Here is a 24,454-nt window from a genome sequence, read left to right as displayed (position 1 = left end):
ACATAAAGTGTATGGTTTTAGTAAAAATATTATTCAAAAAAAATGACTTGAATCTTCTTAAGTAAAAAAAAAAAAAAAAAAAAAAAAAAAAAAAAAAAAAAAAAGCTTTTTTCGGCAATAAATTTTCTATTGCTTAAATCTCAAAATTTATTAATGATTTATTTTATGAATACATGCTGTTTATTTTATATTCTGAAAATTTTACTGCTCCTTATTTAACCAAGTGCTACCAAAATGATAAGATTTTTTTTTTTTTAAATCTAGTTTCAGAAGCTGTTTTAAAAATCGAAGAAAACTATGTAAAATACCTGATGAGGAGATCCAGCAGGTATAAATATAGCATCCCCTAAGCACTGGGCTATCGTGTAGGGTTCAACACCATATTCTTTGTAAAGTCTGTTTCGTAATGTCTCATCTAAATACCATTCTTGATTATGAATTGGATCATGATGAGGATTTAATTTAACTCCCTGCTCTTCAGACACCTACATTAAAGGAAAATTTAATTATATTAAGTTAAAGAAGTAACTCATACATTTAAAACATTTAAAGAAGCCAAGATATTACCTTATTTAAGAAATCTCTTATTTTATCAGCATCTCTTGCATTGTACACATGCCATAAAGCTCCAGGATTTGAGTTCCTTTCCTTTGCTCTTTTTTTCATTAAAGAGTCACACCCACTTTCATCTAGAGCTTTCCAAATTTCTGAGAGAGAAAAGAAATATTAAAATACGAGTAAGTTCTCATGAAAATATTTTTTCCACAGACAACTTAAATTGATGAATGACAAGCATGGAAAACCTTTTGTATTTAAGAGAAACGAAAGAGGAATTCTACTCTGAATGTTTTTATGCAAAGTACTTATCACTGGTGCAAACAGATACAGTTCTACACCTGAGATTGTGTAGTAAGGTATTTGGTTTTAATCAGTAATTTGGTTTTAAGCAGAAAATAAGAAAATTGTAAGGATACTAGCTAAATATCTATTTCATTCCTTCAAGCAATATCAATATATATAATCAAATATATAATTAACTATGTGTAGATTTTTATATTTGATTTCTTCTTATTAGTTCTTGATTTCTTCTTATTTTAGTTATTTGATTTCTCTGTAAAATAACTATAACTTTTTTGCTGCCTAGGAAACAAAATTTCCTTGCAGTTTTCTTAGTAGTACTCATAAAAATAAAGATTAACTATTCATGTATTTTTAAAGGCAGATATTTTTTAGTGACCAAATTATTAAAAATTTTGAAGGTATTACTCATATACATGCTAACACTATTATAAATATATAACAGCTTATGCACAAGGACTAAATAGCATATGAGCATTTTGCAAAATCAAACATTTCCAGAAACATTTGTTCATACAATTACAATACAGATTAGTGAACAAAAGACTGCCTCAAATATAAACATTTGCAAGCCTTATTTCAAATATTATACAACTAAATAATTTTAAGATAACTCTTCTTCATATTAAACTATCCATTACAAAAATACTTACCAGATGAAACTTCTTCTTTTTCATCACAAGAAACATAAGCAAGAATATTTATAGCATCACTAACATCTAAATGAAGATTAGTGGAACCTTTTCCAAGAGAGGAACTAATACCTGTGACAGAAAAAAATAGTGCATGTAACATTAATATAAATTATAATTGTGTAATTAAATTTCTCGAACAAAGTTTTATAAAAGTACATTCTAACAAAGTTACACAAACATTTAAATCAGGTTTTCTGTAAATAACAAAGAGGAAAATCTGATTTTTAGTACTTATAAGGTGTTTAATTGATATTAAATGTTTAATTGGTGAAGGGAAAAAAAACTTTAAAGAGTTCTCATTGTTTTTCAATTTTTGAAATATACATAAACAAGAAAATAATTACAGTTCTAAGAATATATGACTAACAATTCATCTTTTAAGTTCATTTGTTTGTTAGTTCACACTCAAGACGGATCATTTGTCCCAGACAGGACAATTTATTTTCATAAAATAGCTCTTATTTCATAAATCCAATCCAACTGAATAATGCATTTATACAGAAAAATAACTAAGTATTTTTAAAACAGAACATTAGTGGAAAAAAATTATTTTTTGTATAAACATCTCAATGGCAGTATAAAATATTTAAACAACAATAAATAGCCATAAGAATGAATAAATTGAACTGCAACAATTTACTTTAATCAATATCCACTTTTCAAAGTAGAGCGAGAAAAATACATGCGATCATTGGCGAGGGGAGTGGTGGGTATATGTCCCGCACAATAATTAGATATCTGATAAACTCCTCTCAATATTTCAGACAAAAAATTTTCTTTCATGAATTGTCAAAAATTTAAGCTCATGAAAGGTAAAATCAAGAAAGAAATCTTCTTGCAAATGTTTAGCAAATTGAATTATTTTATGTTATGTGTGAAATTTATAGTGTAATAAATGTGGTCATCCAAACATGGGTCAGTGCCCCTAATGCATATTGTTAATTGGCTTGATTAGGCCGGCCGCACACTGAGGAGGCAGGCGGGAAGCGAGAGGAATGCGGAAGGTGGGGTAAATTTGTTTCCCATAGTTTTCTATGTTAGCAAGCGCACATTGATGGAGTGAAGAGTTTTTTCCCTCCAGGAGACTAAAAACTCCTACAAACCTCTCAAATAGGTTCGAGCCTATTTTCGCCTCCCGTAAAATCCCGCCTCCTCTTCGCGCAATCCTGAATTGAATTAACAATATTAGTTATAAATCTAATGTTATGGATTTAAATGTAATAAACAATATTTCTTATGAATATATTAATTTAGTTATTTTTTACTGAGAATTTGAAATTCAGATAGGATCTGTACTATTTTTGCATCTACTTTCCATTTTCTAAAAAGAAAAAAAAAATTTTTTTTTTGAGGTCATGTGCAAAAAAATTTCAACTACAGTGGGTGATCGGTTAACGAACATAATCCGTTCCAGGACTATGTTCGCTATCCGAATTGTTCGTTAACCGATCATCGATTCACCATAGACTTCTATGTGAAATCGATTAATTCGTTCTGGAGACGCTAAAAATTAAGAACTTCTTAGTAAGTTCTTTAAAAAATAATACATACATATAGTCTTGCATATTAATCAGTCCTTTTCATTTTTTGCTTATGGGGAACTTGCTTATTGAAGAACATGTCCAATATGGATTGCTTTTCTCTCTTTTTCAGGATTGATTTTAGTCATAATAATAATTATTGAATGACCTTTAAATTCATTGTTAATTCAAGTTTCATTTAGTAATTATCAATACTAAGCATGCTTTAAACATTTCTCCTTTCAGTGATCTTATTTTGTGTGCAAAATGATAACAAATGTTTAATAGACATTTTTTTTCAGGCCGAGAAGTGTTCGTTAGAATTCGTTTTGTTCATCATCCGAATATGTGTTCGTTGTCCGAACACAAAAAATCTTTCCTGAAAGTGTTCATTATATGAATATGTGTTCGTTATTCGAACACAAAAATCTTTCGTGAAAGTGTTCGTTAACCGATCTGTTCGTTAACTGATCACCTACTGTATAGTGTTAATTGAATAATAAATTAATTATAGTTTTATATAAGTCTTGAACAAAGTCCATTAATGGAAGAGAGTGATAATATTTTTCTCTATATTAAATAATTTTATTAGGAATGTATAATTTTCGGTAATTTTCGCTTGGATAATATTCTAGAGAACGAAAAATAGATATTATTTAGCAAACAAAAATGAATATTATTTAGCAAATAAAAATAAATATTATTTAGCAAATAAAAATAAACTTGTAGCTTATTGAACAAAAATTAAAAAAATGCTCATTGAACAATTTTAAGTACACGAAATTGTTCTTAATTAATATTACAGGCATTATGCTATCAAAAATTATTCTTCAAAGCTGATTAATCACATTATTAAAAAGACGCTCTTTTTCAGTTCTAATTTTTTTTTCAATTTTAAAAGTTATTTTTTAATGAATTTTGATAAGTTTTTTAGAAATATTTTTAAATGATAGTATTTGGTTAATAATATATATGAAGACTCTTCCCTTAGTATTGTTAATTATGATGCGCTATTTTCATAGTAAATTAAATTACATGGAATACTAACTTTAAAGAACAATTCTGTGAACCAAAAATTGTTCTTAAAAAACTGTTAAGAAATGAGAACTGTTAAGAAATTAGCAATCAGTTTCAAGAATAAATAAACCGTACTTTTTAAATTTTTTTTATTAAGGAACAAAAAGAAAAGCTGTTTATTTTCTCATTTTTAAAAGTTATTTTCTTCCTAAAATTGTTCAGAATTTTTTTTAAACATTTTAATTTAATTAATGAAAATAGCTTTTGGTCATCTGAGAATGAAAAAAACCTTTTTCTCCAATTAATTTAGACTTTGTTAATATATTTTCTATATCGCTAGGCATGCATTCATATATATATATATATATATATATATATATATATATATATATATATATATATATATATATATATTGCTAGTAAAAAAACATCTGCTTTGACTCCAGTTAACACAAACATCTGCGGAATCTACGCCTTCATTGAGGAGGCGAACACTTCCTCAATGTGCAGTCATTTTTCAGCTTACCCCCTGAAAACCCGTTTGGTGGAGAGGCGAGAGTCAAACTGGGGGGTTTTCACCTCCCTCTCGCTTCCTCAGTGTGCGGCCGGCCTTAGGATTTCAAAAAAGGGGAGATTACAGTATCCTTCAATGAAAATGGAGAAAGATAAATCTTTATTTTTGCTCACTTTCTCTTTGCAATTTCCTTAATCTCTTTAAAAAATACAGTTTAGGCAAAAAATAATCTCATGCTGCAAGGTCTCTGCTACCAGAATAATAACCTAAATAAATGATAAATCTCAATTGTGCATTCATGCTTTTTAATGCTATTATTCTCCAGCAGAAAGAGAACCATATTTCATTTGGATAGCAGAAATAAAGACTTTGCAAATTCTTTTTTACTCAGAAACTAATTAAAGATCAGAAATTTTCTCTCCATATTTTAATTTCTTCAAGGAACTTAAACACTCAAATGTGACCCTTATTGATTGGTAGAACACTTGAATTGATGAAAATGAAATATAGTGTTTAAAGATACAAGAGCTAAAACAGCTGTACTGCATCAAATATAAACACCATGCACTTTTTATAAGCTGGTAGTTTTGTAAAGCAAGTCTGACAATAAAATGGAAAAATCACAGTAACTTTGGGGTCTTGGGAAAGGTCGACAACCTACAAAAGATGAACCAGCGTCTTGCAGAGCAGATCAATAACCTTTTGAACTGGTTCAAAAGTATAAAATGTTAATATATATATATATATATCAAAATTACAGTAAACTTTGAAACGTAACTCTTTAGTTCGATTCTAGTACAAATTTAATTTTTGGCTACAGGTTAATATTGGTCGATAATTTAAAATTGTTGACAATGACAATTTAGACAGTTTTTAAAATACTGCTATTATTTTTCAAAAACTTAACAGACATCAGTAATTTTAAGATAACTAAGCTTTGGGATCAGAACAGCAATGGATGCAATACCTGAATAAATTTAAATACTGTTTGAAAAAAAAATGTCTGAATTCATATTTTTTGTTATAAAACTAACTAAATTATGTTAAACAAATAAAAAAATTAGACTAGGATTGAAGATAGAATGAAATGAATTATTTTGATTTCATCCTTACCATAAGCATTGTACATTCTAGGACCAAGATCGGGTTGAACAAAGCATTCTGGAAGACGACTTGCCATGTTAAGTACTCCTTCTCGATGTGTATACTGCTTAAGTGGAAGAACTTTCATCAAATCATCATGTCTAGTTGGCAGGATGTCTGAAAATTCATCAGCAGGAGGCCAATCAACTAGTTTTAAAACCATTGATTCCCCGTCGTCATCCTTCATTCGTTCTATAAAATTAAAAAAAAAAATAGTTTTACATAATTGAGGTTTTCCATTACATTTGTTCTAGTGAGCCCAGTCTATTAAAAAAAAAAAAAAAAAACTCTTTTTGGCATGTCTTTTTTCTTTGTTTAAAAAAAATTATATCAAATCGCATTCTTTAGAAAAAACATAATAAATGAAAAAAATCAAATATATATCATATTTTTAATGATATTTTCATTTTTTATTCCTTGTTCAATTGTATTTTCATTTGTTTATATACAATGTAAAATCAATTTAATATAAGTATTTAGCACTTTCAAAATTTATGCAAATGCCACCAATTACAAAGACTCCATGGATAATAAGAACAGTTAAGAGTGAGTGTAGCAAACTCAGGGGTTAGCAAGCAACAGTGAGAGGGTGATAAAGTACCCTAGCAATAAAAAAATTTTAAAAATTTATTTAATTTCATTAATTACACAGGGGAACAAATTTTTGTTGCATTTTTACTAGTACTTGATATAACCTTATTTATAAAAATATTTAAAGAATTAAGCATATTAAGTAATAATTTGTAAGATAAATAAATTTATATTACAAATGTAAATTAGTGAATGGCCCCAAATAAATTTTTATTAAAAGTCATTACTTGGTTCAGTATTTCTTTAATGAAATGATTAAAAAACGTTAAAAAATTCTTGAAATGTAAATACAATGAGTATAGAAGCTAAACATTTTTGTCAAAAGTATATTTTTATATGATCCTTACACTTATAATAATTATCAAATCTGAGATAATTGAGATTATTTCAATTGTTTTTAAATCGAATCATTAAGAGATGAATTAAAGTATTTTGGAATGACTAATCTGAATAACATAAGATTTTTTTTCCTGCATTTAAAATACTGAAAGCCCCTTGCTTCATACTTTTTTTAAAATCTTGCCTCTAAATATGATAAAGTTTAGTAAGAAAAAGTACGTTCTCAAGATACAAAAAGAAAGAAAAACAAAATAAATATCAGATCTAAATGCTAAAAATCAGGACAGAATAATTTTATCAGGAATATCATCACAACTACGAAACCTGACAACATTTTTCAAACTCGATAATTCAATAAATTTTCATTCGATTCGGCTAAATTTCACAGAATTTTTATGTTAAACGTCATTTATGGCGCTCGTGATATGTTTTAAATCATGTTTATAACTAACTGTACATACCTTATGTCTTTCAATGACTCACACATAAGCAAAATCCATTGCTGACTCATTTTTAAAGCACTCATTCACTGATTGATTGGTTTTCTTTCATTCCTTTATTCTTACTTTATTCACTTACTATGCTAGAACTCTATCCCCTAAGCCAGTTGTCCCCCGAGCCCCGGTCCGTGGATCAGATGGTACCGGCCCTCATTAGGAACATTAAATTGTTTTCATTTATGTCATGTGGTTTTTCTCGGGTTTTTGCAACAAAAGGTTAACTAGGAGCTGAGATAAAACTTAATCTGAGATAAACTTATAACTAAGATCCATCACCTAAAACAGTACCCATACAGCGCATGTAGATGTATTTTATTTTAAAGACGTGTTTGAATACAATTTGATTCAAATTATGAACTCAAAAACATTTAAAATATAAACAATCAACGTCCCCTCCCCTTTACAATGGGCCGTGGTAAAATAACCAAATGTTGACCGGTTAGAGGCGACAAAAAGGTCGAGGAGAACTGGGAGGAAATGAATAATTTTGAGAACATTAAATTTAGATTTTCTTCGGTGCTTTTCTTTTACATTTTCAACTACTTATTAAAATTTCAAAAAGGTTATTGATAAAGTAGTTGAGCTTATCAGCAAAAGTTCACTTGATTTAACTCTTTAACTAGTATATATGCTGCAATGTTATACAAACCAAAACTTTTATATACTAAAACAAATATTTTTATGTTAATGTGACCTATTTATATGTTGTGCTCTGTTTAATATGTTTTAACAGTAAAATAAAAGTTTTCTTAAGTAATTGAAATTCTTAATTTAATTTCTAATACAGCATTTTTAGGTAATAAATATTCAAGTAACATTACAATTGGCTATTAGATTTTATAAAGTATTTTGGGAAATTTAAGTCTTTGGAATATAGTTCAAGATCAACAAAAGTGATAAACATTCTTTTTATTTTATGATATCATTGAGCTTATATTTTAAATTATCTTTTCTATTTTTGTTTACTTTCAAGTACTATGGTTATTTAAATTTAAGGGATTTGATGCTGTAAATTCTATGGGTACAACATTTACTGTATGGTAGAGAACAAAAAATGACTATACACTTTTAAAAAGTTTTCAAACTTCAAAGAAAAAAAAAGTACCATTCGGCAACTAAGTTGCTAATAATTAATTTATGTTATTGTTATATAATTTATGTTACGTTAATCTTCAGATCATTTAAATGGAATATCATGTTCTAAGGTTGCTAAAGTAGCTTGTGACATTTTTGCTTTATATGGAGAGGGTGCCAAATCCTTATATTATGGCAGGTATATCATTTATAAAACTGACTAAGTCAATTCTTGAAATTTTTGCATGAATATGTTAGTACAAATTTACATAAAACAGATTGCTCGGTTTCTGAAGCTTCAACTAAGCACACCACCAGCCTGCTTGATATTGTAGAGAAAAAAAATGCAATTAATATTTAAGTTGAGAAAATAATGATGCTATTGAAGTCTAACAATGCACTACTGAGAAAGCCAAGATTGAAAATATCAAACTGTGTTTGATTGCCAGTGTTAATGAAAGCATACCCTCCAACTTATGAGGATTTTGAAAATAATTCTTTCTAGTGGTAGCGAACTAAAGTAGAAATTTTTAAAGCAAATGGATCTCTCATAAAACTTTTATCAGAACTTAAGAATTTAGCCATATGGCCTGCACTTTTATAAGTAATAGTGAACAAGTTACGCTAAAATTAATTTTTTTTAAATATTAAGACATTAATTTTGCTACCGTCTGAAAAGAAGATTTCTGAAACTACGGAAATTCCGTAGCAGTTGGAGGGTATGTGAAAGAGATAAAAACACCTCTAAATTTAAACAGGCAAGCAAACTGGCTTCAGTTTTTTTTTATCTCATCTTCCTCACTTGTGATTAAACAGATATCGAACCTATCATTTCTTTCTCAAGCTTAAATGTTAATTTACAACTCCTTAAGTGTTTACTTTTTTAACTTTGTTTTTGCTGAAAAGGAACCAAAAATGTATGATAAGGGTGATCAATATGAAACACTCTTTTATTTTTATTATATCTGAAAAAAATTGTAATTATCAATGGTCTTGCTGCAGAATATTACATAATTTTATGGCTGTTTTAATATAAAGTTCAGGCTACTTTAAAGCATTGACACTACAGAGACATAAAAAGAAAGAAAAAAAGGTTTTGCCATGCATTTTTTGTTAAGTAAAATTTTTTTAAACGTTGTCAATCAGTGTATGTGTAATTGTTATTTCAAAATTTCATTTCCTTACGAAAAAAAGTTTTTTTTTTTTTTTTTTGCATAGTTGGAAAATTTTATATTTTGTAGCTCCAACTTCAAGGAAAACTCATTAAATTATTGGGTAAGTGGCTTTCTATAATTGAGAAATTTAATCATTCATGTCATCTTTCCATATTAGCACCATAATTTTTTGTAATTACTAAGGGTTATAGTCCTAATTACGGAATGCGTTTAAACATGAAGAAAAAGCCTTTTTAATTGCCTCATTTTTAGATTAATTATACTTTAATATGCTTATTATTTTTAGTCACTTTTTAGCAATTTAGAAACAAACTTATTTTTGTACAAAGGAGAAAATTCACTTCCCCCTCCCCTCTTTTTTTAAACTCCTGTAAAAAGAAACTCACATTTTCGTAGATAAGAAAACACATTTAAAAACAAGGAATTAGAAAAAATCAATCTTTTTCTAAAAAAATTAAATTACACTTTTTTTAAACAACCCACGGCTAAGTCACAATATATGTCAAAGAACTCACTTGATTTTCAAAAAGTAGACACTTTAACCTTTTGATGGTTATGAACTAGTTCGGCTCGCAATCGAATCGTGCTTTATAATGCGCGCAAACGAGTTCTGCTCGGGAGCAAGATTTCGACCTAAATGGTTAGAAACGAGCACTACTCGTGTAGTGAAATTTTTCCCAAATGCGCGCTGATGAGCTGAGCTCGTTCACCATTATTATTCTGCATTGATTATGTTACAAACGAATCCTACTCGCCAAATATAGTTAGTTTTACTGTCTACAGATGGCAGTAGGGGTTCCATGAATTTCTTTTCATAATGTTCCTAGTCCTTTTATGCGTATTTTGGAGCGTTTTTTAGGGTGTTTGTGAAGTTAAATGGCTCAAAAGCGAAATTTAGATAATTATGATGATGATTATGATTGTTAAAGATTTTTAGGTAATTACTGTAATTTTTTTATAGCTTGTACAAAAAGATTTTTATTTAATTACTGTATTTAAATGCTTTATAAAGTTTTACATTAGTTGTATTTATTTAGTCCTTTCAATTTAATATTTGTCTTATATTTATAATTAACTATTATAATTTATACAATTGATTATAATCATTTATAATTTACTATTTAATAACTATTTTAAAGTATGTAAAAACTGTTATTTATGTACTACAAATACTTAAGTGAACGAAAACTGCTCATTTCCCTAACAGTCAAAGGGTTAAAGAAACGTTGCTTTTGGACCTTATTTTTCCCCAAAAGAGTTTCCATAGTCATTCAACACGAGTCACAAACAGCCCCTCTTTAGTTGCTAATGGCATTTTCAACTTCACAAAATAATCTTACAGAAGAATTTAAAACAATTCGATAAACAGACACAGTAGTGAAAACATTAAAAATCTTATTTTTCATTTACAAGAATTAAATGAAAAATACAATTACAGAGACAATTTTATGAATACATACTTTTTTAATTTAAATATTCATAAATATCAAATTAAATAAATCAAAATATTTAATAGTGGAAATTTTTATTTATTAATAACTAAGACTTTAACACTAGATGTTGGTCTTTTTTTTAATTTAATCCTGTTTTATATGATATATATATATATATATATATATATATATATATATATATATATATATATATATATATATATATATATATATATATATATATTTATATTATAAATTAATGTATGAAAATGGTAAGTACCAAAACAAAACCAAGAAAGAAATGAAAGCAATTGATTTTGACTTACTATTAATGTTGTCAAATCCTTCCCAAAACTTTCTCAAGAGTTGGTTCGGCATAAGTGTACCACAGAGACAATTAAGAAAATCCGTTTTGCTATCACCAAACTCTTTCAAAAAACTTTCTGGACTCCATAAGGAGGAATCTAATCTGGTTCCAACATCAGCAATGATAACAGGCTAAAAGAAAAGAAACAAAAATTGGTTAAAAAGTAACTCTAAATGTTCTAATCTTAATGACAAACAATGCAACTGTACAAATAACATCTCCAGAACAGTATAAGGTATGTTTTTTTTATGCATTTTTAATTAACAAAACTTTTTAACAACATACCACATATAGTTGAAAGATGCATTAATGCTCAATAACATTTTCAAACACTATTTCTAGGAAAATTGATATTTAATATTTGATATAGAAAGAAGAAAAGAAAGCAGGAGGAACTGAATTCTATTTTTTTAAACTGAATAATAACATTTAGATTATACACATTATTTGGTTTTGGTTCCAAGGTTTGAATAAAGCAAAGACTTATAAACATCAAAATAATATTTCCAGTTACTTCCTATTAGCTAATTTAAATAGCTAGAATTTTCAACAAAAATTTACAAAAAAAAGAAAAACTTGCTTGCAGTTGCTAAAAAAACTTTAGTTATATAGTTTTAAATTAAGAAACATATTTCCTTTTTTGTATTAAATATACTAAAACTATGAAAGAAATTTAAATGAAATTTTAAAAAAGAATGTTGATTAAAAACATTACCTGTCCTCTTTTCCACTGCTCTTGAAACATTTGCATATTCCCAGTGTGGTAAGGATCCTTTAACAATAGAATTTTGCCACTTCCTAGCCACAAATGAGGTATTTCAGGATAAAGTAGTGAACTTTCAGCTAGAATACAGGTTCGAACTGGAGGTAATTCACGTCCAGATTTAGACATTTGATATCGACGAGTAAAATGCAATAACTGTTTTTCTTTACTTTTTTTATCAGACTTTCGAACCTTTTGCTCTATGACACATGATATGACTTCATCTAAGGTGCTAGTTAATGTTTTTTGAGAGCCAGAAGAGCTGCCACTACTTTTTCCGCCCATTTTAGCAGTTGGTCGGATCAGTAATTCTCTCAGGGTGGAAAAGTTTTCGTTTTTATCATCATCGCTTTCAATTGATGCTTCAGCATTGCTTTCTTGCCCTTCAGAAGATTTTTCTTCATCATCCCCATCTTTTTGATCATCTGAATTTTTTGTTGATGAGTTAAGAGCTACATCTGCAAGCCAACTTAAAGGAGACCCACCGCTTTCTGAGCTGTATCCCCCAACAGCATCTTCTTGTTTCACAACACCATTCACCGAGTTCTTATTACCACGCTTGCTAGATCTTTGTGACTCGGATGATGCACCACTATCCCAAGACGAATCCTTGTCAGATGAAAAGCACTTTGTTACAGCACTCATGAGCTAAGTAAAAAAGAATTAACTATAGTAATTAGGAAGAAAATGTTCTACATATTTAATAACATTCATTCCATTCAGTCAAAAGTTAGGAGTTTGAATTCTGATGTTAAAAAATGGGCTATACATTTTACACTGATATAGAATCGATGCAATATATTACTTAAATTATATATATTCTGGAAAGATGCAGTAGGAATAAAGATATAAGATATATAGTCGAACAATTTTATCAAAAGGGGATTGAAAATATTAGGAAATTGAGAACAACTTCATTGGGTAATATGCAATATATATATGTATATACATATATTAAAAATGCCTAATATAGCAAAGATTTTTGTTTAAAAAATTAACCCAATGTCATGTAACAAAATTTTAAAAATGTTAATTTTTAATATTAATGTGGCTACCATTCATATCATGTTATGTTTTGATAGAAGAGTATAACAATGATCTTAAGGATATCTTTAGGGAGAAACTGCTAAGACAAGGTCTGGTTTATTATTAAAAGCTGGTAAAATTATACTTATATTTCTGAAAAACACTCAAATTTTTTTGTGCAATTTAGAGGGAAATTGATTACATTATTTGATATTCATAAAAGATGTTAGACTGACAAGCCCGAAGAAGCCTTTAAAAGTTATTTTTGTCCTTTTCATTTCATCGGCATAGGTGTTAAAACTACCAATGCAAAGTTTCCGGGCGAAAGTAAATCCAACTCCTTTTTTTTTTTACTATTATTTTTCAGGTCATAATTATTAAGTTAATATTATAGCGCAAGCAAAACGGAAAAGCCCCATTATTTTTCGGCAAGTTTAAAAATTCGAGCTTGAACTATGAAAATATCAAGACATATGATTCAATATATGAATGAAGATATGCATTCAAATGTTAAAAATTCAATATCAACTCAAATAGTCTCTAAAGATGAGATTTTTATGTTTCAATTATAAAAATAATGCAGTTTTTTAGAAAGTTAATCATAAGAGGTAATGTCTTGATTTTTTTTAAAAATTTAAAATTTTTCATCTTAAAAGGTGTAGTGCATAAAGATCTGAATTGAATACATAAAATGCTTAGTCTATGTAGGGGGGTTTTCTATTTGCACCTATGGTTACTTTGTATTGGGTTGAATTTTATTCTTTTTTTTCTGATCTTATCTTAGTATTTCAATATCTACTTTAATATAATATTCTTGGTAGTTTCAGAGTTTGAAGAGTCTAAGCACAGTTGGGAAGCATAGAGCAGAGATACATGTCAAATTATTACTCCCCTTTGATCTGGAAGTGTAGGGCAAGCACATGCCAGATTAATTTTTTGTATCATTGTTAAGGATAAAGCCCAGACAGTCACCAATAATTTAAACAACCAACATCAGCAGATACAGTTGATAATTAAAAGGTATTAATTAATAGTGCAGTTTCTAGATATGAAATAAATATAGTAAAAACTTAATATTGTGTGAAAAACATTCAAAACATATTCCTTATTGTATGCAGCTTACCTTGTTTATACCATTGGAGGAACTTTTACCATCTTGCTCAGATATGTTAACACCACAACTACAGTATGTCGGAATGTTCCACTTACGACGTATGTCATGAAGTGATTTACTAACATCCCATAATGCTGTACCAGCAATTATTTGAGTTAGCATTAATTTGTCTTGCTCATGAGGTTGTCTATTTGAACATAACAGCCATTGATAATCATCACGATCTTTAGAGGTTGATTCTTCTGTAATGAATATGTGTGCGTAAATTAAATATTATTCACACACAAATAATATATTTTGATAATACTTAGAGAATTATTTTTAATATAAGAAATAGAACTTTATTATAAGAATGTAGAAAATGAAATCAATTTATAAAAATGGAAGTACCTTTAGGGAGACCAGTTTTTCTTGACTTATAGCAATCAATGCAAACAACAAATCCACATTTATGACACACCCAATGAATGTTAAATAAAGTGGTTTCACAAACATCACACATTTCTCGAACACCTTGAACAACCCTTTTCCAAGTGATAGTATCATCTGCAAAAGAAAAAGAATGCATAAACAAACATTATAGACATCAAGCTAAATAAATTTAATTGTTTCTAATTATCGTACAATGAATTATTGTACAAAGGTTTGTCAATGATATCAATATTACATAAACAATTAAGCTTGCTTCATTAAAAGAGACACTTAAATTTTAAGTAATTAAATTACAATATATTTTCGGAATAAGTACAATCTTTATAACTCTGATCTCTAAAAACATGGAAAAAATTTAAGACAAGGCCTTTTAGAGTATAACTATGATAATATGACAGCACAATTTACCCTTAAAACTCTTTTTCAACAAAATTTGTTAGTCACACTAACCCCCCCTTTTTTTTCTTTTTTTTAAAAAAAGTTGATTTGTATAAAAGGCTTTTACATTTTTATGTTACATATCCACTGAGAAAAAATTCCTTAATGTCAGGAGATTGCAAGATAAAAGGATTCAAGATATAAAATATATAATTTATAAGTAGGTATAGGCAATAAATAACAAGTTAGAGGTCATTAAATCTAAATCATGATATAATAAAAATGGAGAAGGGCCTGAAACGTTGTTGCTAAAAATAATTTGCACACTTTTCATTGACAAGGCTGCAGTAATTGTAATCTAAGTAATAAAAAGCTTATGACAGCTAAGGAGCATGTTTGAAATCCTCACCTTGAATTTGTAAATAAATGAATTGTCAGTCTTTAAGGTGCATTTCAATCAAAAAAGTATCTCAAAATGAATGAAACTAAAAATAAAAGCTAACACTGCCATTGTGTGCTGATTTGTTAGTATTTCTTTTTTTTTATGACTATTCTTGTTAACTTTGGGAATATTAATGTAATATTTAGGATTAGTTAATTTAAATTTTTTAAAAACTGGTTATCGATACAAACTTTATATTTCATACAATATCACCCCCTTGTGATCACAATTTAAAAAAATAGTGCATATTTTTTCTTTATGCATCAACTTCTTATTTATCAAAAGAAAAACCAGTTTTTACAACAAAAAAAATTTAAGTGTTAAGTTTAACATTAAGTTTAGTAAAACGAAGCTAACAACCAAAAAAAGAAAATTGAATTTAATATCCCTGAATGAAGAAATGAAAAAATTAATTACCATTAGATAAATGTAATTTTTTTGCTTCCCTTTCCATTTCAACTAAATCGCAAAATTGATCACCAAGATAAGTAAGCAAAAATTTAGAGGTTTCTATTTCAATATCCATAGGCGGAGAGTCAGATGGAGGCAACCACAGTTTTAAATCTTCTTCTGCTGCATCTGAAGGTTCAGAAAATCCTGCACTCAGAATTGTTCCATTTTTACCATAACGAAGCCTAAAAGAAATATAACTAGGAATTCAATAAACAGTCACTATAACATATATCACTTGATTTTATTTTACAACAATAACAATTAGTTTTAAACAAGAATTAACAATTTAAGCACATGAATTAAAAGTGCAAAAAACAATACAGCAGGTTATAAGTGTTCCTTTTTAATTTTAATATGATTCAACACAAGGAATTCTGTAATTTGTACACATGGTACAGAGCTTATTTAAAAAAATCACGCAAGTGAAATGAGCTAGATTGTTTATGTTTTAGTTTAATATTCATTTGAAATAATGCATTATTATATTTATCAATGTGCAGGATGTTTAAAAAGATGGGCAGAAGTGAGGAGGCCGTTAAAGGCTTTGTAATAAATAAAAAATTACTCAATAAATTTTTGATTTTTAACTTTATTAAATATTTCTGCAGTTATAGTTAGAAAATGCAAGGCTAAAAAATTAGTTTTGATAAAACTGTTCATATCTCCATGAATACTTAATCTTCATTTACAAAAATTTGTACAGTTATAGCATATGATAATCAAAGTAATTGATACAAGTTGCAAGTTTATTGCTATATTTTTTAGAATAAGGTATTCAAAAACAAACTTTTTTATTTGTAATTTATAGCCAGTCCCTCACAAACCTTTGAAAGTTTTAAATTTTATTGATATGTATAGGAAATCACTACCTAAAACACTTTTCAAGTTATACAATAATCCTCTAAGTATTTCTTGAGAAATATGGTGGGAAAAAAATTAGTCAGTATAGAAGTGTTTCCATAAATTTGTACAACCCCTGTGTCAACATGCATGATTAGAGAAAAAAAATTTATTACTGGTAGCAAAATGTATGTTTTAGCAAATAAATTTTAATTTTAAAAATAAAATCTTTAACTGTTTACCTATCATGCGACAAACCAAAAATTCAAATGTATGTGTATAAGAGATAATACAGTACAGAACCCGTTATCCGGAAATCAGAAAACCGGAAAACCAAAAAACCGGAACGAAATTCGGTAAATTTTCCCGCCATTTCTTTAAAAAAATAATGTTTTTTCCTCATAAGATTTTAGGATTTTTCTTTCTTTTTTGAAAGATGTTTACCTTACCATCATTTTGGAAATAATCATTAGTGTATTACTTCATCGGTTTTTCTTCTTTTTAAGATTATTTCCAAATATTATTTTTTTAGTTGGATTTAACAATAAAAAAAAACGGCTTTTTGTAGCGATCCAGAAAACCGGAAAAATCAGTTATCCGGAATAGCGATGGTCCCGATCGTTCCGGATAATCGGTTCCCTACTGTAGTATCAAATGTATGTGCATAAGAGATAATAGTAAGACAAATATGCTTTAAAGTAGTAGCAAAGTAGTTTTATAGTTAGAAAATTTTTAGTACCTTTATATTAAACACATTGTAAAATTTCTCCCAACTACCAAAAAAGTTAGCAACCATGTGTATGCGTTTCCTTAATTTAAATTGTTTAATTTTTTATTTATTTTTCCTACCATCACAGCATATTAAAAATGTTTTTAAATGATAAAAATTTACAAGTTTGAAATAACCAAATCTTACTTTCGATATGCATAAAAACGGCAGAAAATATTAGGCATCTTTTTACTCCGTTGGTGTGGAGTTAATCGGCATTCTCTGCATTTAGGTAATCTTGGGGCAACTTCGCAGCAAGAACCATCTTGTAAAAAGGCTTCTCCCGTCTTTTTCAGTTGAGCTACAGATGGTTTTTCAGGAGGTTTCATGGTCGAAGCATTTTTTGACACTTTAAAAACAAAAGTTTATAAACATAATTTGTTAATTTAAAATAACAATTTAAATACTTTTTTTCGAAGTTTAAATAAATTGCTCAACTTGACTAATAAATTTAACAGCTACATTTAAGAAATAAATTCAAGAAAAACTTTCACAAATAAATAGCATTTGCATGTTAGTAGCTAATAGATTATGCAAAAATAAAAGTGTTAGAAAACAAATACTACTAACAAACAAATTTGTCAATGGCCTTAGATTGCTCCTTATAAACACAGATAGAAATGGTTACAAAACTATTATACGCCTAGTCCAGACCTATACAATTGAAATTTGAGACTTAATCAAAGAAAGAAGAGGCTAGATTGCCCTGAAAAAAAATGTCTAATGAGCCATTTTTGGTAAAATCAAAGAGGACAATTTCTACAAAAGAAACGATACAGAAATTTACGATGTTTAAAAAGTAATAGATGTAATAGCATTTATCAAGTTAATCAGAATGATATGCAGGGTATGTTTCGTTTAGATACTAATAGCAAAAAATATAAGATTTTCAAATAGGCAGTAGAGCTAAGAGACGTTCAAAACTTCCATGGCTGGACTCCATAAACACAAATTTCAAAACTATTAGGGTATTGAACTGGCAAGAGAAAGAGAACTTCATGGAGAAATGTTTTAGAGAAGGCTAAGGCACACCCCATTGTGCCAATGATGATGATGAAAAGAAAGAGTAGACAATAAAAAGTTATTGACTTATAAAAACAAATTGTATTGACATGCATGCATTAAAAAATTAATAAATCCTTTGAATGAAAATACACAACAACTAGTTTCCCTGATATTATTCATAGGGAAAATAGTGCATAGATATGGGGAACATTTTTTTTCCCTAGGGACTTTTGGAGGATTAGAGTAGATTTAAATGTAAAGCTTAATAATAAAAAAAGCTCTTTGTAACTATGAGGATTGTAACAAAATCAAATGGTACAAGAAACTATATCTGTAGCAAAAGGAAAAACAAATAATGAACTAATAGTTAAAATAAAAAGGTCAATGGTACAAGTCAAGATCAGGGAATCTGTATTCACCTAGAGATAAACATTCGGAGAAAAAAATGTTTCCTAATTTTATACAAGTTTAAAATGTTTCAAGTGGTAATTCAACAATCATCCCACATCTTGGAAATAAGAATCATACGTATAATTACAAATGTATACACCATATTTCTACTTTTAATAATAAACCTACTTTTTTTAAAAATCAAGCAGATGCTAAATTTGAAAAATTTGAATAAATAAAAAAAACCTAGAAAATATTTCGACATAAAAACAATATAACATATGTAACTAAAGATGAACCAAAGACTACTTACTTGATTTTCGTACTTTACTTTTACGCCCTCTTTTCCTGGAATTAATGCTGGACTCCTTTTCCAAGCCTGACTTTTTCTTTCCATCTTTTTCTTTCTTTGGAGAGGTTTGGTCATCAACTGGTGGATCTGAAGAATTCTCAGACTTTATTCTCTTACCATTACTATTTACTCCAAATGACCCAGAAAGAAATTTGCTTTTTGACTTAGATTTTCTTTTTCCGCTTTTTGTATCACACTCAGTATCAGACTCTGAACTTGAGATTTCTTCATCGGCATTCAATTCTAGAGCCTGGTTTGTGGTCTCAGAGTTACCATCATCACAGATTTTGTCAACATCATCATTCCCTGATTGGGTAGAGCTATAAGTTTGTTTACCTGATTCAGACGTACTAGCATCATCCGTTTCATTTTGTACATTTTCTGATTTTATTTTAAATGAATAATCAGTTTTACCAGCATTTGGAACAAACTCACCGGGACATTTCCGATCTGTATTTTCTGAATGCCGTTGAAGCCAAGCTTTTTTAAGCTTTGGATGAAAACTACTACTTGAATTGGAATTATTTGATGAAACAACACTTGAAATATTAGGATTGGACACTTGTTCTTCTGAATTATTTGAGGCAGTATCTGATGGCACATTTGTTCTGTCTGATGAAGTTAAAAGAGAATCTTTCTCATCAGTTAAGTTGTTAACTGTATCCTTATTAGGAAGTTTATATTTGTTAAAAGAGGTATAGTAATTTTGGGCGCTCACAGTACTGTCTAAATCTGACTGGGATACAGGGGAAGAGCTGCTCAGATCTGGCATAGATGGAGGGGTAGCTACCGGTTCTGGCTTAAATATTATGTTGGATGAGGTGAGAGGAGAAGGTGGGCCTGACTTTGAAGAGTAAGATTCAGAATTATGTTCTCCTAATATAGGAGGATTTAAACTTAAATCTGGAGGAGTAATTACTTGACTTTCATTATTTTCTCTACAAGAAGTCTGTATTTGTGGCTGCAGTTGGGGAGGTAAAAGACTATCATCAATTTGTTTTGGCTTTTTTCTAGAAATCACATCATTTAATAACTTCCTTTTGACCAATGGAACACCAGAACTTTCAGAAGTTTCTGGTTGAGAATTAGAATGAAATGGTGAAGATGGCATAGTGTTTGCAGATGACAAATGAATAGAAGATTGGCTGGCTAAACTTGTCATTCGAGTAGATGACTGATGAGGAGAATTAGGAGCACCGAGATTAGTTTGCTGTCCAAATGTATGAGCTGGAGAAGGAGATCTATGGCTAGACCCTTGAACTGAAATATGAGCTCGATTAGATAAATGTGGATCTTGTGGAATAATTCCTTTATTAGCGTTCCCAATTCCAGAAGAATTTAAAGAACCAACAGGTGAGTAACTGCGACTGACTCGAACAGATGGTAAAGTGTAAGGTACAGAACTGGGTCGACAAACAGGAGAGCCACTAGAGATTCCTGAATTCGGGCTAGCTCGAGCATATTGTTGGGAAATAGGAGGACTGGCTGGGTGCACAGAAGTTTTAGAAGACTGGGAATAGGCAAAAGAAGCGGGAGTGCTGGCACCGGCATTATTTACAGAATGTGTGGCTGCAATATACATTGGATTAGGAACCAAACCTTGCTGAATAAGACTATATGAATAAGTTGCATTTGTAGCAGGTGATGTACTTTTAGAAGCTCCATAAGGTGGAGAAAAACCAGCAGGTAACGTACCAGCAGCAGAAGCAACTGGTTTCAAGTCTCTACACTCATACTTGTGGCTCGGCATTTTTTCGTGAATGCTTTTACCATCACTTTTTACCAAATTTTGAGGCTGATCTTGCAATGGAGGATACTGAGCTGTTCCCATTCTCCCTAAGAGGGCTGGCGATGTATTTTGATGTGCAGGAGGTGCTGGACTATTACTATTACTGGAATATTCATATGGTTTAAAAGCACCACCAGAACCTACAAGAGGTTGATACATTAAATTGTTTCTATCATGACTGGGTATCATTACTTTCTGTTGATGCTTGGATGAAGAATGACTCGAGTTGGGGGATGAAGGTCTCTCAGCAAAATCTTCTTTCTCAATTTTCACCGGTAAGTTTGCTTTATGCTGTCCACTAGGTATCCTTACATTCTGCATACTAAAAAGAAAATAAATCAAGATTAAAACTTATTTATACTTCAATAAAGAAAAACACAAGGGAAAAAAATAGAACCATAATAACCTGGCTGTTATTTTTTCTTCTCTGGCTTTCAATTGTGCTGGTGTAATGTAAGTTTGTCTCACTGGTTGATAGCCATACAAACTGAAATTAACTTCATTCTTTAGTTGGGATGGTGAAGCATTAACAGGACTTGGAGCCAAATTTTGTTTTACTGTTGGTCTTTGGCCTTGCATTAATTGTGGTTCAGATTTTGGAGGGTTTCTTCCTGATCTAGCCTAAAAATTTCCAAATTAATGAATATACACCGGTTTGTTTGTTTTTTTACATTGTTGGTGAGCCATTGCAAATTAGTAATTTTACATAAGGAGAAATATTGAAATAAAGAAAGTTTAAAAATTAATGCAAAGAACAAAAAAAAATTTTTCCAGAGTTGGGTAGCCACTACTGATAATAAACAGGTCAACAAAAAAACATGTATTAAAATATATTTGAGTTACTTATATGTATAGTGAAGGACAATCTTTCACTTACTATCAGAGTCAATTACAGTTTTCAATACTATTTACAAGTTATATCATTTACAGCACAATCTAACATTAAAATGTACGTCCAATTATGCTTCTACACCTGCAAATCATAGTTGAGGCATACATTTTCTAATTTGATATTTTAATTTTTAAGCAATCCTTATACAGTCAGACCTTGATATAAGATCATCTGCATATAAAGTCACCCCGCATATAAGGTCACTTTTCCTAAGTCCCGGCTCACTGAATAGGACTTCTTTGTTACAGATTATCGGATATATGGTCAAGCTTTAAAAATTGTTATCGCTTATAAGGTCATTTTTATCTGAGGCGAGGGGAGCTCTTTTCTAACAAAAGCCTATTAACTTCCTTACAAGGCAATTACCCCTCTCGAGTTCTAGGAAAATGTTGCAGCTAACAAAGAAGCTACAATTTCTGAAATTGTTTCACAAGTTGTGGACAGTGAGGACAATAACAGTGATCCTGAGACTGTAGCTGTAACCCAAGTGGAAGCCTTCAATGCAATAAATGTCATACAAAATTTTTTTTTAAACCATGCTGAGAAACATTTTAAGAAGTTACAAAATCTAGAAAACATTGTTGGAAAAATGAAACCAAAAACGAAACGGACCTGCATAAATGATTATTTTAAATAAGGTAATATGTAATGTATGTATGTACACTTTGAGGAAATTAGTAAACAGCTTTATTTCAAATTAAAAAAAATTTTTAAATCTAACTTTCTTTAATTCTTTACTAATTCTGTTAAAATTTATTGACTTAAATATTTAATTTATGACCGATCGTTTTCGTTTGTATTACCATTTTCGAAAAATCATAATGTGTACTATTTACGTGCTTAGTTACGAACTGCTAATGAATCGGTTTAAAGGTCACCCCGCTTATAAGGTCACTTTTGCGATGCCCCTTAGGGTGACCTTATATTGAGGTCTGACTGTATTTACATGTGCATTGCAAATTTAGATGCGATCTAATTGAAAAATTTATCCTTATTGCTTTTTTTAAACCATAATATAGCAAATTAAAAAAGGAGAACAGTGGATTGTCCACAAAGTAGATAAATTGCTCATAAATAATTAAGTGTTTAGTGTACTTAAATAAAAAATATAAAAAAGGAACAGAAAATGGTGGTACATCAGATTAATTAAAAAGAAGGAAGCTAAATTTGGTGATTATTCTTTAAGTAAATTGCAACATTGACTATAAATTTCTCTCATAGGGTTGAAAATAAAATAAATTCATAATCAAAATGCATGTTAAAAACCACTAAGGCATGTATTAAAATTTTCTTTTATTTATATAATATTTGCAATGAGGGGATTCAAATGATTTAAGAACTGATATGCCTTAAGAGTTATTGTTAGGATTTTTTAGATAAAAAAAAAGAAGTCATAAATAAATATTGATTTACTTTAACATAATTTTTTTTTTTTAATATTTCAAAGACTGATACATTTGAAAATAAAATTTTAAAGATAACACATTTAAATGCATTTATAAATTATTCTAATTTAAGTAGCAGTGTGTACAACCAGCTGAATCCAGTCACTAGGGAAATCAAAATACCACGGGATTTAAGAGAATAAGGATGTAAGAGAAGCAAATGTCTGAAAATCAAAATATATTAAAAAATTTAACTCCTAAGGAAAAAAAATACATTGCCAATATGTTTCAAAAACTTTTCAATCTTACAAAAATTAATCCACCCTTTTGTATTTATTCTCTTTTACATTGGGATAAGTACAATATATCAGTAAAATTAATTTATTAAAATTATAATTACAAAAAAAACTACTTACTTCCATGGCTGAGAAATTTTGATGATGAGCAGCAGCATTAGCAGATTGCTCATTTCTTTGTTGTTGTTGCATAAGGGCTAACCACCTTTCGTGTTCTCGACGATGACTATTTTCCACAAATTGCGCTCTAATTAAAAATAAGAAACTTTATCAATTTAGAAAAAAAAATGACAACATAAGAAAATTAAAAGATATTGAATGTAAAAAATATTTTTAAAAGAATCTTGATTTCCAACAACAGATGAAATTTATTTTAATAACAAAACTTTTATGATAGTCAATCGTACTTTATTATTAATGTGCTAATACAATATAGTCTTTGTAAGCAATACATGTTTCTTTTTAATTTATAATTAACTTCTGAGAATTTTTTTGAAAATAAGATTATTGATTCTTTGTGAGTTGGCTCTTAAAGTTTTTAGATCAAAAAGTTTTTTGAAAAAAAAATTTGAAAGGACATCGTTAATTGTCACAAAGGCTCAGTCAAAAATGGTGAATAATAATCAAATACTTAACTCATTTTAATTCATACAATAAACTTTATTTGAAGTAAAATAGAAAAATTCAAGGAAAAATACCTTTCTTTTTCCTGTTCTTTTTGCCGATCACTATCAGTGGTACGCACAGGCTGGTTGCCTTGCATAGTTATCATGCTGTCTTGTTGCTTGCCAACACCATGTTTCCCAGTTGAAGGATTCCAACCCATATTTTTGTTCTAGAAGAAAAGAGTAGAATTAGGAAATGTGAAATTAAATTTTAAAAAAATTATCTATTATAAACTA

At 29.0% G+C, this 24,454-nt stretch overlaps 1 protein-coding gene across 6 annotated transcripts in view; it reads right to left on the bottom strand.

Moving 5' to 3' along the window:
* The window catches only part of LOC107452613 (uncharacterized), a 106,614-nt gene that overhangs the window by 4,132 nt on the left and 78,028 nt on the right, over positions 1 to 24,454 (bottom strand). For all 6 annotated transcript variants that reach the window (XM_016069140.4, XM_016069141.4, XM_071187642.2 and 3 more), the window contains exons 5-18: positions 24,251 to 24,387; positions 23,673 to 23,799; positions 21,386 to 21,600; positions 19,152 to 21,301; positions 17,591 to 17,792; positions 15,799 to 16,016; positions 14,520 to 14,675; positions 14,139 to 14,371; positions 11,942 to 12,637; positions 11,186 to 11,357; positions 5,718 to 5,939; positions 1,512 to 1,622; positions 568 to 707; positions 309 to 485 (exon numbers count right to left, since the gene is read on the bottom strand). In XM_016069140.4, coding sequence (XP_015924626.3) covers positions 309 to 485; positions 568 to 707; positions 1,512 to 1,622; positions 5,718 to 5,939; positions 11,186 to 11,357; positions 11,942 to 12,637; positions 14,139 to 14,371; positions 14,520 to 14,675; positions 15,799 to 16,016; positions 17,591 to 17,792; positions 19,152 to 21,301; positions 21,386 to 21,600; positions 23,673 to 23,799; positions 24,251 to 24,387 — 4,956 coding nt within the window. The remainder of the gene's footprint in view (positions 1 to 308; positions 486 to 567; positions 708 to 1,511; positions 1,623 to 5,717; positions 5,940 to 11,185; positions 11,358 to 11,941; positions 12,638 to 14,138; positions 14,372 to 14,519; positions 14,676 to 15,798; positions 16,017 to 17,590; positions 17,793 to 19,151; positions 21,302 to 21,385; positions 21,601 to 23,672; positions 23,800 to 24,250; positions 24,388 to 24,454) is intronic.

This window comes from Parasteatoda tepidariorum, chromosome 11 (assembly GCF_982258835.1).
Source record: "Parasteatoda tepidariorum strain Cologne lab strain chromosome 11, Ptep-v5.0, whole genome shotgun sequence".
In the NCBI taxonomy this organism is placed as follows: Eukaryota; Metazoa; Arthropoda; class Arachnida; order Araneae; family Theridiidae; genus Parasteatoda; species Parasteatoda tepidariorum.
This window is presented reverse-complemented; position numbering and strand designations above follow the sequence as displayed.